The 15,800-nt window shown below is 39.1% G+C and overlaps 1 protein-coding gene across 1 annotated transcript in view; it reads right to left on the reverse strand.

Moving 5' to 3' along the window:
• Positions 1-1,822: 1,822 nt before the first annotated feature.
• Positions 1,823-15,800, reverse strand: part of LOC126474679 (phospholipase A1 VesT1.02-like) — a 41,549-nt gene continuing 27,571 nt past the window's right edge. Inside the window, exons 5-8 of the mRNA XM_050102157.1 lie at positions 7,877-8,125; positions 5,000-5,188; positions 4,305-4,461; positions 1,823-1,880 (exon numbers count right to left, since the gene is read on the reverse strand). Of these exons, the coding sequence (XP_049958114.1) occupies positions 1,823-1,880; positions 4,305-4,461; positions 5,000-5,188; positions 7,877-8,125 (653 nt within the window). The remainder of the gene's footprint in view (positions 1,881-4,304; positions 4,462-4,999; positions 5,189-7,876; positions 8,126-15,800) is intronic.

Consider the following 15,800-nt stretch of genomic DNA (forward strand, 5'->3'; position numbering starts at 1 on the left):
TGCTTTTGTCTCACAAAGTTTTATGTAAAACCAACGTTTCATTCGCTAAATTTGAATTTCCAATCTTGGTATCTAGATACATCTGCTTTACCATAGTCAACTGTTTTTTTTTAGCGAATATTACGAGTTCTGGAGCTCTTTTGTTCAGGAGGTGTAGGAGGAATCTGTCAAAGGCGGAGGTGTGTGAACAAGTGGTCTGCCGATAATGCCAGATAAAAAAACCACTGGTGTTGCTGTGGCGAAGTACTCATCTGTTACATTGGGCACAGATGCATGTGATGTAGCAAAACGGAGCCCAAAAGTGGTTCGTTGACATCTGGCATAGTGAATGGCCATGTAAAGGCGGTGCTCAGACCTAAATAGACTGAGCAATTGGTAGTACCATACAGAGTAACAGGTGTGTTGTTCACCACCAGAAAATGTGGAGGTATGACACAGAGCAACTGATTTCCAGGGTGTGCTTACTTCAGAGACCGAATTGAAGAGAAAATACTGACCTGTATTCCTGTCAGGAATGTATAATCAGCCACTGTCCTTGGTAAACTGAGGCGAACTCGTTTGACTCACACACTTAAGATGTAATTGTTCTTGCATCATATCGTGAACTGTGGTGCCTACTGGAGATCACGATCAGCTTTTAGGTGCGAGCATGTCGCGAGCATCTGCTCCAAAACACGAATGAAACAAATACCACCATGCCGTCTGCCAGCTGTGGTTGGAACCCTGAGTGTCAAAACGGCGCACGGCTGTCCATCCGGAATCCTGACAGATGGTTCTTATTGACATCTGGCGGCCACATTGCTTGCTGGATGCGTTCGTCTCACTTTGGCTCCTACTCACTGTGAGCAGGTGCATAACGGCCACCACTCTTGTACGTCGCTTCTAGCTCCTGTTTAGTAACGGCGCATATCCGGAAGTGCAAAAACTCGATCGGCGATCCCAAAGTTTGTTCTCACGTGTGTTGCCCTCATTTGAAATCAAAGAAACTTTGATTTGAGGGGTAACTTGCTTGTCTGTATCACCTACAATGTGTCGTCCATGTGCTTCAGGCAATAATAGAGGATTTATACCAAAATATTGCGTGAACACTCAATGTTTGTATGCATTTCCTTTGTTAAAATTTTTAAGTGGAGAACTGAGTCCGTAGGTGACTAATTTACATCTCCAGTTACCTTAAAATTATTGGTCATCTAGTATTCCCTACTAGAAGCCCTCTGACGTGTAGCTTTGCCTGCTGCTAAATGAAAGAAACACTATTTGCTCTTCTCAATTCTTTGCTTTCTATCTTTAACTTGTGATTGTGCCAACATCAGGTTTTATTTGATTTTATTGAGTTCTCAGTATGGTGTTCTCAACTTTTTTCAGGCTATTGAAACAAAAGCTGATGAGAAGGGCAAACCCAGGAACTTGTTATTTAAGATTTTTGCCTGATTTGACAAGTCTGATTGTCATAGAGAAGTCTCATTTATTTCTTTTAATTACTGAAGTATCTACAGACTTCTACTTCTCTTGTTCGTTTTCTAATATGCCAAACCAACACAATAAAACACAGAGTTACTTTACTGTCCAATACTACCAGCAGAATTGTTAAGGAAGAATGTGTCACAATATCAATGATGATAAAACATATACAATTTTTTTTCTTGCTTGTATTTAAGTAAAATTGTATATTCAATACTGTTGTTTTCTGGGAAAATAAAAGAGTCTTTATAAAGCAACACAAAAAATTTGTTCATTTAATGGTAGTTAAACATTAGATCAACATCAAAATTATTGTTCCAGACTGATAAAGAAGTTTGGAAAGAGACAGTGTGCACCATTTTTATCCAAGAGCATATGGTGAAGAACTTGCAGTTGCCAAATAGTATGTTCTAGAAGCACTGAAAGAAAGAAAATCAGTATTCAGTATTACAGAAATACGGCATTTACATATTAATAATCTGAAAATGTTTATAATATGTACAGAAAACACATCATCGCCAACTAACTGCAGGTAGAAGCACAAACAAAGTTGTAAAATTTCTGTCAGAGTAAGGGTCTTCTTTGTGCAGCAGAAGAGATAAAACACTGAAATTAAAGAGATTCGTAATGCATAAGATTGAGGGAGTAGTCAAACACAAATAGAACCCCAAACCAAAGTAACATTACCATATATACTTTCCAGTAAGTTAACCTCGACTCAGTATCTTGGAAGGTTTTTTCCTGCATCTTTGATGCTTACAAGTCTCTTTCAACACTTTTCTCTCCTTGAACAAAGGAGGTGTCTCTTCTTGCAATGTTTAGCAATTATATCTCGCCAAGTATGGTTTACTTACAATACAATCTTGGGCTTGTTTGATGTTATGCTTATCTATACCTGTTTAAAGATGGACAAGTGACAATAATTCCTCCAAGGTTACAATCTTTTTCTTTTTTGGTTTTGCTGCATGTTTCAAGTTCAGCTCATTGCCAAGATGTTTCAGTGGCGATAACACAAACTTTCACAGATTATGGGGACAGTGGAACAATTTTAGATGTAGGAATTTGATCCAGAATAAGTAAAAATGAGTAAATGTCAGCCTTACTGTTTATCTCCTGAAGATAAAAATCTGAGTTCACACATTCTTTGTAATAATTTTTATCTGAACACCTCGTATAAGATACTACTTTCATAACAATTGTTCAATGTGGAATCCCTCAACTTCTACTCAGGTATGACGCCTGACATCATTGTAGGAGTCTCTGTTACAGGAAGAGAGACATCTATCTATCATCTAGTCTCTTCAGTCTCTGCAGGTGTCACATAATGAGACTTTTTACATGACTCCATATGAAGAAATCGAATTATCACGAGAACAAATAAAATTCCCCTTCCTGTCCACCTTCAATGAAATATTTCAACTAGATTTTCTCGAGCAAGAAATGCAAATTTGCTGGAGCTCCATCAATGGTCATGTGTCTTCACAACTGTAACTATAGCAAGTGCTTCACAATGGCCTACATGTGATATTCGTTATTACTGAGCATTCTAGCCCTGACAAAACAGAACTGCTCCAAGAAAACTCAGGATTCACCACACAGCTTTTATTGGATCGACACGAGATGGAAGTCAGTAGGTTCTATAACCTTTACATTGTGCGAATGCTAGGGGTGCATCTATTATTTCCATTTTACTTTCCAGGACACAAACTCTAAAGTCAGCAAGACAGAGGTTGGATTTTCTGTGGATGGTAGAAGTATTGCTGTTGTTTCTTTACCACACAGTACTGTGTAAGACAGCAATTCATAAGCGAATGATCGAATGCTGAATGAAGTTTCTCATTCATGATAGCAACTTCGAAGTCGAAGCAGTAAATTGTCCTCTTCAGACATTTGTCTTGTTTTATCACTTCCCAGATTCCTTTAAATATTGAAAAACGTCTGGATACATTTATGTGCTTCTGATGTCTGTTACTTGGACAATTGACCCAATACAACTGGTCAGGTTTCTTATTTTTCCAAATGCTTGTCCATACATGAATTCTGTAATTGGTTCCAACAAAACTTTATTAATGCTGTACAGTTCGTATTGTAAGCACAATCTGCAGTCTTAAACACATTAACATCAGCACTACCCATGTTGGTGCAGTAATCATACTTTCTGCAGAGTATTAGAGGGTTTTCCAGTGTTCATCCTTTATGATGTATGCACACATGTTGGATGGCTCCGCCTACTCTATAGTAAGAACAGCTGTGTTGTATATAAAATCAGTTTATTACATCAAAAAGATAACAATCTAAAAGTTCTCAAGCTCCATGGGTAGAACAGAGTCATCCCATGACTAATTTCTTATTAATCATCACACTTGTTTGTAGAGAAGAGTTTCTAAACACAAAGTGATACATTTGCCCTGCTCTATCACCCTTGAAAATTCTTATTATTGACCAGAATGGAGAAATGTGTCACTGAATGTTTGCTTGTGGTGTGCATATAGATCATATTATATCAAGATAGTGTAGTAGTCAGTAAATTTTTACAATGATAGTGCAAAAAAGTATATACATGTTCATTTATATTAATGTAACATGTGTATGTTTTATTACTGAACAATAGATTTTTACTGAATTCCTTTCATAAGCTTCCAATGTCATAAGTAATCAAGATGTGCAATCATTTTTTCACTACCTTGGGAGCATAATGTTGTACGTATACATATTTGAATGGATGAATAGAAGGAGAACTATATTTATATAGAAGTATTAATCAGATATTTATATACATTATTCAAGTGTTCCTAAACTATTTAAGTTAATAAACAACATTAATATTACTGAATATGTTTTACCTGGTTGATACAGTCTCTCCCATGAGAGCAGTTGGATTGCCATCGCAACTTCCACTATTGTACTCATTCCAGCTGCCACACTGGTGTGCGTTAAAACCGGTTGCTGTTGTTATGGATTCAGCAAAGAATTCTGTTGAGCGACCATGGCTACAGACACCTGTGAATTTGTGGAACAAAAAGCACACATAATCATTACTGTAAACACTAACAGAAATGTGAATCAATCTAGAATATGATTTTCATTTAGAACTGTATGTAGCATGAGCAACAGCTGAAAATTAAAATTTTAAGGAAATTACAGCAGTTATCTAGAAATATTTTTTCTGTATAGAAACCATAAAATTTGAAAAGTAAAAATATGCTAAAATTGCGTTGTAACATAGTGAACACTCTCTTTACTTTTAAACATATAAAGATCTGATTTGTCCACCATTCCTAAGTCTGAAAAGTGTTCCTTCCTTCACAATCGATTTTTATAGATAAGTGAATATTTTGGTTAATTGAACTGTAAAAGCTGTACATCTTCAGTATGTCACAAAAAATACTAACTTTATGCAGGAGAAGTTATTCATTAATTATTATTATACATCCCACAATTAATTCAGTTGGTATGAAACTGGTTGCATGTCAATACATAAACTCCCTCTATTTTTGCAAGAAAAAAGTTAATGTACACAATTTCATAAATAACTAACCTCCAGCATCAATACCACAGCCAGGCTGGGATGATCCACCATTTGGATAGAAATCAACTGATCCCAAAGCATCTTTCCAGCCAGGAAATACAATACTGGTGTGTATCACCTGTACAAAGCTAGCATCACTTGCATCAAGACGGTCTGCAGTAGACTCTATACCAAAGAGTGGTGCCGCTGGGTCCATGCCTGTGCAGACAAAATCAGGTTTTTGATGAATATGATTCTGATAGTCCCTCTCTTCCTCTCTAGTACCCTTTATCCAGCCAGTGCCGTGTCAGGCCTTTTATGGTGTTCCTCCCCCCCCCACCCCCCACCCCAATAAGTTCGTAGAGAACCAACCATACCTGTGTGAGAGCTATTATTACTGCAGGGTTACCACTACCAAAGCCATTTTACAGCTACTTCCAGCTACAGTCCTGAGGAGCAATTCATATATCCCTTCTGTTTGTGTGTCTTGTAATTGCATGGTCAAATACGACATTATTTCCAAATTGTTTGTGCACAATTATCAAAAGTGTGACTTGGAACCGCCTGGATCTCAACTCAGTGGATACGGAAACCCACCTAAAAACCACAGCCAGGCAGTCTGGCACACCAGACTCCATCATTAATCTATGAGGCAGATACGAAGTGAGGCCAGCGTGCCTTCCCATGTTAACATGCTCGCTTATCCTTATGAGTTGTAATATCAAGAGAGAACAAGGTATTTGAATCGGTATATTGTTAGTTGCTTTCTTTTCTGATGTCTTTACAGTTCTGCAATTAAATTCATACTGGTTACACAGCAAAAAAAAAAAAAAAAAAAAAAAAAAAACCATAGGATCATTATTAAAGGCATTAAAGGAATGTTTTCTTAAGTGTTTCATTAAAACCAACAGAAAGTCTTGATTTACTTTCACATTAGTGGAATAGCTCACCCATGAATCATGTTTCAATATCAAATATTTATTTATGTTCCCATAGAATCAATATTTTTCCACCTATCATGGGTGACTTGAAGAGAAGTCTTTGTTTAGTGAAGCTTTATTTTCTCTGAGTTAATCACTTCAGTTGATTCAGCTTTGGGTTCTTGGTGAAACACTGTGTATTGTACTGTATATTGTACTGTACCAAACGAAACACGTTTTTTGTCTTCTATCAAAAACCTGTATTATTTTTATATGGCCAATATTTTGGGTTGTAAGCCCATTTTCTAGCAAGCAACTAATTCATGTATTAGAAAATGGGCTCACAGCCTGAAAAGTAGGTTATATAACAAAAATACTTTCGTAAAAAAGATAAAAATGTATCACTTGGTTAATTCTCTGAATTAAGTTACAGTACTCTCATTTCAAGTTACGTCTGCGCCTCATACTCTATGGAAGGTTAATGTTTATATGTGACTAAAGTAACTACCATTGATGCTTCAGAATTTCTGCAGGTCATTGTGCATTTATTAAGACTAATGTTAAATTGTCAGAATGTTAGAGTCCACATAAAAAGTGCAAAAGAGTGAAATAATAATAATAACAAAGTAAAAATTTGATGATTTAAAATTATGGATCCAAGTTTGTGAGAAGACAGTAAGAGTCATAGGAAACAACAAAGTTAGCACCAATATTTATTGAAAGGCCTAGTGTAGGTGCTATTATTGCTGTTTGCTGTGAACAGATAACAAGATATTACTATCAATATAAAACAGTTGAACCAGAAGTAAAAATATAACAAATGCAAGCTGTGTTAACCAGATAAAATATTATGATCAATTAAAAGTGAAATGAATATAGTAGTATACAATTTTTTGTTTTTGGTCACGAGTCTTCTGACAGGTTTGATGCGCCCCACCACGAATTGCTCTCCTGTGCTAACCTCTTCATCTTAGAGTAGCACTAGCAACCTACATTCTCAATTATTTGCTGGATATATTTCAATCTCTGTCTTCCTCTACAGTTTTTGCCCTCTACAGCTCCCTCTAGTATCATGGAAGTCTTCAGATGTCCTATCATCCTGTCCCTTCTCCTTATGAGTGTTTTGCACATATTCCTTTCCTCCACGATTCTGTGCAGAACCTCCTCATTCCTTACCTTATCAGTCCACCTAATTTTCAACATTCGTCTGAAGCATCACATCTCAAATGCTCCGATCCTCTTCTGTTTCGGTTTTCCCAAAGTCCATGTTTCACTACCATACAACGCTGTACTCCAGACGTATATTCTCAGAAATTTCTTCCACAAATTGCCATCGTCCTTATTCGATTTCCTCTCAGTCCATACTCTGTACGCATTAGACTGTTCATTCCGTTCAGCAGATCATGTAATTCTTCTTCACTTTCACTCAGGATAGCAATGTCATCAGCGAATCGTATCATTAGTAGCCTTTCACATTGATTTTTAATTCCACTCCAGAACCTTTCTTTTATTTCCATCATTGCTTCCTCGATGTGCATATTGAACAGAAGGGGCGAAAAGGTACATCCTTGTCTTACACCCTTTTTAATACGAGCAATTCGTTCTTGGTCGTCCACTCTTATTATTCCCTCTTGACTGTTGTACATATTGTGTACATATTGTATATGACCCGTCTCTCCCTATAGCTTACCCCTACTTTCCTCAGAATTTCGAACATCTTGCACCATTTTACATTGTCGAACTGTTTCTCCAGGTCGACAAATCCTATGAACGTGTCTTGATTTTTCTTTAGTCTTTCTTCCATTATTAACTGCAACGTAAGAATTGAATCTCTAGTGCCATTAGCTTTTGTAAATAACAAATGGAATTATGAAACATTCAGGAAATTTATTCATCAAATTAGATGGGAAGTTACAGAATCTGTGACTGTACAGCTACATCTGGTATTATTAAGCATTTAACAATATGACTTAAGATCACTTCCTACCTGTAATTCTATTCAGTCTTCCTGCAGTAACACGATTGCCTGCAACACCAAAGACATGGGCGCCTAGGCTGTGTCCTACAAGCTGCATGTTATTGGTGCTGGCACCGAGAGAAGCAAGCCAGTTGATGAAAGCAGCCACCACTTCTCCAACTCCCGATACAGCAGCTTTAGCTTGGGCATAATTCCAATTTCCTGCGTGGACTGACCAGTCTACGACAATCACATTGTAATCTCCAGCTTGTAGCCACCCTGAAAAATAAAGCTATTATTATTCCTGGAGTCACAGAAGTAAGGTCACTGAATTGTAGGAAGGGTAAGCAGCAAAAAGTTAATATGATTGTGAGAGGGAACTTACGCTATCATTTGAACCTCAGAAAGATAACAAAGGTTAGGTATAAGTGGGCCAGATGTAAGGTAATTATGTTGGGAGGTAGATACCGAACAGTAAATTATTGTGTCACTCAATATGTTGGTCATTTATTTGAGGTGTTATCCTAAGAAATACCGAACAGTAAATTATTGTGTCACTCAATATGTTGGTCATTTATTTGAGGTGTTATCCTAAGAGTCGTTAGGCGCTTTTTCTCTGGTGTTTCAGCAGATATTTACAATTTCGTTTTTGCATTGTGTAGGTGGAGTCAGCCCATACAAATAAGGCTCATCAATTCCTTCATGCGAATCCCAGCGTCGACGAAAAGCATCGGTTTGTCTCCACCTATAAACAAAATTATCTTTAAAGCGAGCCGGCCGCTGTGGACGAGCGGTTCTAGGCACTTCAGTCTGGAGTTGCGCTGCTGCTGCGGTCGCAGGCTCGAATCCTGAGTCGGGCATGGATGTGTGTGATGTCCTTAGGTTAGGTGGGTTTAAGTAGTTCTAAGTCTAGGGGACTGATGACCTCAGATGTTAAGTCCCATAGTGCTCAGAGCCATTTGAACCATTTTTAATGCGGAATTTAACGTGCCCATTCGACAGGGCGTTCCCAGAGTAGTCTAGTGCGACATCTGTTTTGTCGATAGGTGTTAACGGGGACAGTAATTCTCAAAGAATAACCTGTCTCCAACAGCGACAGCACTGCCCTGGCCCACGCTAACTGCTACCGCCAAGCATTCTGTGTTACTCAATCGGTGATGGAATGCTGTTTATTCTTCGTGTTTTACTATCCCTGTTAACATCTAACGACAAAACAAATGTCGAACTAGACTAATCTGAGACCACTTTGTCGAATGGGCACGTAAAATTCGGCTTTAAAAATCATTTTGTTTGTAACTGGAAATAAAAACGGTTACAGTAAGCAAGGGGCGTCGTATGAAAAACGTGTTGAACAGTATTTGTTTGGGCTGACTCCAGCTACGCAATGCAAAAATGAAATTGCAAACATCTGCGGAAGTACCAGAGAAATTGCGCCTGACGACGCTTAATAGAGACACCCTGTATTAATGAACTCCTCAGACACACAGTTAAACCAGTTATTATTTAAGTCACATGTGACCATAGACGTAAATTAAAGGATACTTATTACATATACGGGTCCTTGCCCTCTCGCGACAATGTCGGAGCTTGTGAAACCAGTTATTATTTATTGCATGAAGCAAAGTCTTCGTCATACAAATATATACTTTCGCTTCTTAACTTCGTTCAGTCTTCTAACTATAACATTACTCATTTGATACTCCAGCTTCGATACCAATCATTCTCCATACTCTGAACATAAAATTAGTTATACACCCTTATGCTTTCTTGTTATCATTTCAATATTCTTATCAGTTATGGCAGTTAACACATGATTATCATTTTTGTAACTGTGAGGGAAGATGGAGGGCACACGTCGGGTAATCGCACGAATTGCAGTTTGTTTGTCAGAGCGACGTCGTAGCTGGTCCAGGATGTGCTCCGGTCTAGTACTACCAACACCACTTATCGCTGAATTACCGTTCCCCATCATAGGTTGCATCACAAGCTTGAAAAAAACCGTTCGTATTTTGTGCTACTTTTATTCTTATTTCGAGAGGGCATTCAGTGCAAGGTAATTATGGTTTACATAGTTGGATGTATCTTGTTAACCTGGCACATGTGTACCAGTGATTTTTTTGTAGAGTTTCAAAGAAGTTAGATTACATGGCTTTCTTCTGTGGGTGTTCTTGTTGTTGTTGTTGTTGTTGTTGTGGTCTTCAGTCCAGATACCGGTTTCATGCAGCTCTCAATGCTACTCTGTATTGTGCAAGCTACTTCATCTCCCAGTACCTACTGCAACCTACATCCTCCTGAATCTGCTTAGTGTAATCATCTCTTGGTCACCCTCTACAATTTTTATCCTCCACGCTGACCTCCAATACTAAATTGGTGATCCCTCGATGTCTCAGAACGTGTCCTACCAACCGATCCCTTCTTCTAGTCAAGTTGTGCCACAAGCGCCTCTTCTCCCCAATTCTATTCAATACCTCCTCATTCAGAATGAGATTTTCACTCTGCAGCGGAGTGTGCGCTGATATGAAACTTCCTGGCAGATTAAAACTGTGTGCCCGACCGAGACTCGAACTCGGGACCTTTGAGCTTCTGTAAAGTTTGGAAGGTAGGAGACGAGGTACTGGCAGAAGTAAAGCTGTGAGTACCGGGCGTGAGTCGTGCTTCGGTAGCTCAGTTGGTAGAGCACTTGCCCGCGAAGGCAAAGGTCCCAAGTTCGAGTCTCGGTCGGGCACACAGTTTTAATCTGCCAGGAAGTTTCACCTCCTCATTAGTTATGTGATCTGCCCATCTAATTTTCAGCATTCTTCTGTAGCACCACATTTCGAAAGCTTCTATTCTCTTCTTGTCTAAACTATTTATCGTCCACGTTTCACTTCCATACATGGCTACATTCCATACAAATACTTTCAGAAACGACTTCCTGACATTTAAATCTATACCGATGTTAACAAATTTCTCTTCTTCAGAAACGCTTTCCTTGCCATTGTCAGTCTACATTTTATATCGTCTCTACTTCGACAATCATTATTTATTTTACTACACAAATAGCAAAACTCATTTACTACTTTAAGTATCTCATTTCCTAATCTAATTCTCTCAGCATCACCCGACTTAATTCGACTACATTCCATTAGTCTCGTTTTGCTTTTGTTTATGTTCACCTTATATCCTCCTTTCAAGACACTGTCCATTCCGTTCAACTGCTCTTCCAGGTCCTTTGCAGTCTCTGACAGAATTCCAATGTCATCGGCGAGCCTCAAAGTTTTTATTTCTTCTCCATGGATTTTATTATCTACTCCGAATTTTTCTTTCGTTTCCTTTACTGTTTGCTTCTGTGGATAGATAATTTAGTTCAGTATAGTTTGGGGTAATCATACGCTTTTTGTTGACTGTGTGCGATTACCCCTCAGAACTGGCGACAAATCTTCATTATCTTCTTTACTCGATAAGTAATTGATTAAAGCATACTTTTTATTCTAGACGCTGCATAACTATTGAAGAACTACCAAAAAATGCAAGTGGGCACAAGAAACTTTAATAAATGCTTTACAAGTCATTAAAGGAGGGAGAAAAATTCGAGAAGATTCAAGGACGCTTGCAATACATGAAGCGACCCCCAGAACTGGGATAAAGACTGCCGTTTCCGGTTCTCCTAGATTGGTTAAAAGGGGAAGATTTGTATTTACTCAACAACTCGAATTGGCTAAACATACAGTAAAGTTAGCTAAATTATTCTATGGGATGTCCCCCCACAGAGCTGTGAAGATTGGCTTATGAGTTTGCTGAGGCTAATAATGTACTTCATCAACTTGATTAGTTGAAAAAGAATGGTGCTCTTTATTTAGAAAACGACATCCAGAAATCAAGACAAAAACCAGAAGGGACTAACTTAATAGAATAATAGCTTTCAGCGAAAAATGTGTAAAAGTATACTTCTAAAGCCTGCAACAAATTATGGAATAATGTAACTTCTCATAAAACGGAATTTTCAGTGTTGTTGACAGGGGTATAACGACGGTATATAATCCTGGTAGAATGTTAGCCCCAACAGGAATCAAACAATTGGATGTAACAATATCGCGGGAAAGGGGTGAAACCGTCACTATCATTTGTTTTTTCAGTGCTACAGGAATATATGTTTCTCCAATGTTTGCCTATTCCATCAAACAATGTCCCTTTCTTTTACCTAGGGGTGGATCATTGGGAGCTATCAAATATTGTTCTAAAACGCCTGAACTTATGAACAACATCTTTTTGAATGGGTTCATTATTTTCCTAAACAAGTGAAACCTTCAAAAGATGATTCATTTTGCTAATTCTTGGTAACCATATGAATCACATATCGCTTAACATTTGTAACTACTGCTAAAATATGGGTACTGTATTAGTAACCATTCCGCCACATACATCCCATAAACTTCAAGCATTTGCTATACTGTGTGATTTATATATATGAAGAACTACATGGGCCGTGAGATCTCTGCATTCAGCCTGGCAGAGCTCTGTCTCAAATGTTTTATGAAAGTGGCTACAATGGAATAGGCAATTTCGGGGTTCAGATCAAGTGGTGTATGTCTTTTCAGTCCTGTCTAGTCTAAACAAATTCCACTAGTAGATGAGTCACCTGTTAAAGATGATACAGGGTTGCCCTCTTAACGAGAAAGTACAGAAATAGGAAAGAGTCATGATAGGAAAGGAGAAACATGATCGTAATACAGAACACGATCGTAATAGAGAACATATTCCTGGTCCATCAAATAAAGATTCTCACAACGTCCAGTTGTTTGGTTGTGAGTTTCAACGGCTTTCTTCTCAGTCTGCAATAAGGATGATGACACCCATCGACATGTTATGATTAATCTCACAACCAAACAACTGGACGACGCTACGCTGGCAGTATTGGAAATGTGATTAAATTTTGTCCCTACACCCACGAATATTCCCAGTACCGAATTCATTTCCGCGGTTGAACAAGCGATGTCCAGGTTTCTCGACGATCTAGCTGGTGAAGTTAGGCAAAAGGTCTCGCATATGTTGCGTTGGGTGACACCCCCGCGAAGCAACATCTCGCTTGAAAGAGACGCGATCCGGCCCATCAGAGAAGATGAGGGTTCAGTAGCTATACCAGCGGACAAGGGCAATACAATGGTTCTTCTTTCGTGGGGCGATTATTTGGGTAAAATGGATCTTTTTACTGAAATGATTTCACTAGCAGACTCGGCATACCGAAAACCCAAATGAAAGTGTAAAACGCAAGACACTTTCACTTTTGAAGAAGCGTTCATTATCTGACGATTTTCTTAACAAACATCGACCTGGTGATGCAGTCCCGCGGAGATTATATGGTTTGCCTACGGTACACAAGCAAGGGATTCCTCTACGGTTTATTGTTAGTAATTTGGGCGCTCCTACTTAGAACCTGGCCAAGTATTTACTATCCACTCTCAGTCTCCATGACGGAAAATGCGAGCATCATTTTTCCAATTCTCTGGTTTTTATTCAGCGTTTGAAGTCTTTGTGTCCCAATACCACGGACGTGTTCGTTACTTTTGATGTTGTGTCTCTTTTTACCAGAGTTCCTCTTGAAGATTCTTTGCAGTTAATTGGTGAAAAATTGGACGAAGAAACAACTACGCTATATCGCTATGTTTTGACGTCGATGAAGTTTTTATTTAATGAGAAATACTTTTAACAAGCTGACGGAGTGGCTATGGGGAGTACATTATCCCCCATAGTCCCCAATTTGTTTATGGAAGATTTTGAGGACACGGCACACTGAAGACGGCGTTCTTAAAACTAGCTTGTTTTTGGAGATACGTCGACGATACGTTGATGGTATGGTCACATGGGTGGGGAGTGGGGGGAAAGCTCTGGATCGTTTCCGAGATCATTTCAACTGTCTGCATCTTCAAAATTAAGTTCATGGTGGAAGTTGAGAACTATGGAAAACATCCTCTTGGTCTGCAGGAGGGATGATGGAACATTACGACACAGTGTTGATCGAACCCCACACATACGGACCAATATGTTCATGCATCAAATTGTCTTCCATCGTACCAACGCAATGAGATCCTGGGTATATTGGTAAAAAGAGCTTATGCCATCTCAGATGCAGATAGTTTGACACAAGAACTGGATCACCTAAAAGTTGTGTTAAGCAGAATGGTTATACTGACAATCAGATCCATCGTGCTCTATAGTTTGGACCTACGCTTGAACCAAAAGAAGATACAAGCAAATTGGTGGCGTTCCTACCTTTCGCGAGAAGCATATCTTCAATAATAGGAATAATTTTAAATAGATGCTATTAGAAATGTATTCCGTTCGTCAGCTAAGACTAGAGCGCTATTGGGCTTAGTCAAAAATGATCTGGGTTCGAGCAAGCCCGATGCCTGCAGAGTTCTAGGCCATTGAGGTAAAGCCTATATTGGACAAACGATTCGTACGGTATAGGATCGATGCGTGGAGTACCATCGCCACACGCGATTATTTCACTTAGAAAATCTGCGGTTGCGGAGCATTGTCGTACTGAAGGACATAAAATGTTGTACTATGAGACACGAGTGATTGCCTCTGCGTTGCGTTATTTGGACTGTGAAGTGAAAGAAGCTATTGAAATCCGGCAATCCGACACTATTATAAAGAGAGATAAGGGGTATCCTTTAAGTAATAGTTGGAACCCTGTTTTGTTAGATATTAAAAAACAACGGTTTTTGTTTCGGTCATCAAAAAGTGTCAGTAGTGTTTGATATCGATATATCGCTTCAGCGAGTTTTCACCACCGGTGCGCTGTTAGGCTTTGCGCTAGAGGGCAATTTTTATGTTCGCGCACGCGCGGTGGACCAAAAGGTGCAGCCGCGGCGTGTTTGATTCCAGTTCCAGCGAGTTAGTGCGACGGTTTACTCACCCGAAGATGGCAGCCAGGTGGCCCGCTGAAATATTGTGTCTAGATGACGTTACGTTCCGTCCGGAGACCCGATATAAATATCATCCCTCAGTTTCAAGTTACAAACAATTTTCGAATAAAATCTGAATTAAACGTTAGCAATTTCAATTTTGCTATATATACCGTTTATTTTTAAGTGACAGACAAGAGGATGACTATGCAAAGCAAAAATGTTTCGTAGATTATGCGGCCATTCATATAACCTCACTCTGTTTCTAGACGGTTCATCGTTTCCGGTTCTGCCTCATCACGTAATTTCGCAGCGTAGCACGCATATCTGATCATATTACAGAATATTGCTACAGACAATTATTGGCGTATGATTGATTAAATTTTTATGCAGTCTTCTCTTGAAACTATCTCTCTATTGTGCTCGATGATGTAACAGCAATTTCATAGTCACGTTATAAGGCTTTTCACCTACCTATAAAAATAAACGTCGCAGGGCTGCACCAACGGAGTACATTTTGAAGGAATTTATTTAATACGTTGGTAGACCCTCTCTAACTTGACAAATTTCGTTCGTTTGCCCTCCCCATGAATGGAGAAGCGAAATAAATTATTGTTCTCTCACGTATTTGTGTGCACACCCATCAGCTACTGTTTGCATCCTTTGTCCAAATGAGCCAGTGGTCTCTCCTAAGCTTGGCTCTGAGCACTAAGCGACTTAACTTCTGAGGTCATCAGTCGCCTAGAACTTAGAACTAATTAAACCTAACTAACCTAAGGACATCACACACATCCATGCCCGAGGCAGGATTCGAACCTGCGACCGTAGCGGTCGCTCGGTTCCAGACTGTAGCGCCTAGAACCACACGGCCACTCCACCCAGCCTCTCGTAAGCAAACGAAGACCGTTGGTAGTAACTTTCTAGATAAGGTGACCGAATACTGTGCGGTGTACGAATGTGTCACCTTGTGCATATTCTTTCTCTGCACATTAACCACCTATGTTCGCGTTCGGCGAGCATTCGGTCATGACGTGATTGATATTGGCACCCTAGAACAACCATCC

The sequence above is a fragment of the Schistocerca serialis genome, chromosome 4, assembly GCF_023864345.2.
Source record: "Schistocerca serialis cubense isolate TAMUIC-IGC-003099 chromosome 4, iqSchSeri2.2, whole genome shotgun sequence".
Taxonomy (NCBI): domain Eukaryota; kingdom Metazoa; phylum Arthropoda; class Insecta; order Orthoptera; family Acrididae; genus Schistocerca; species Schistocerca serialis.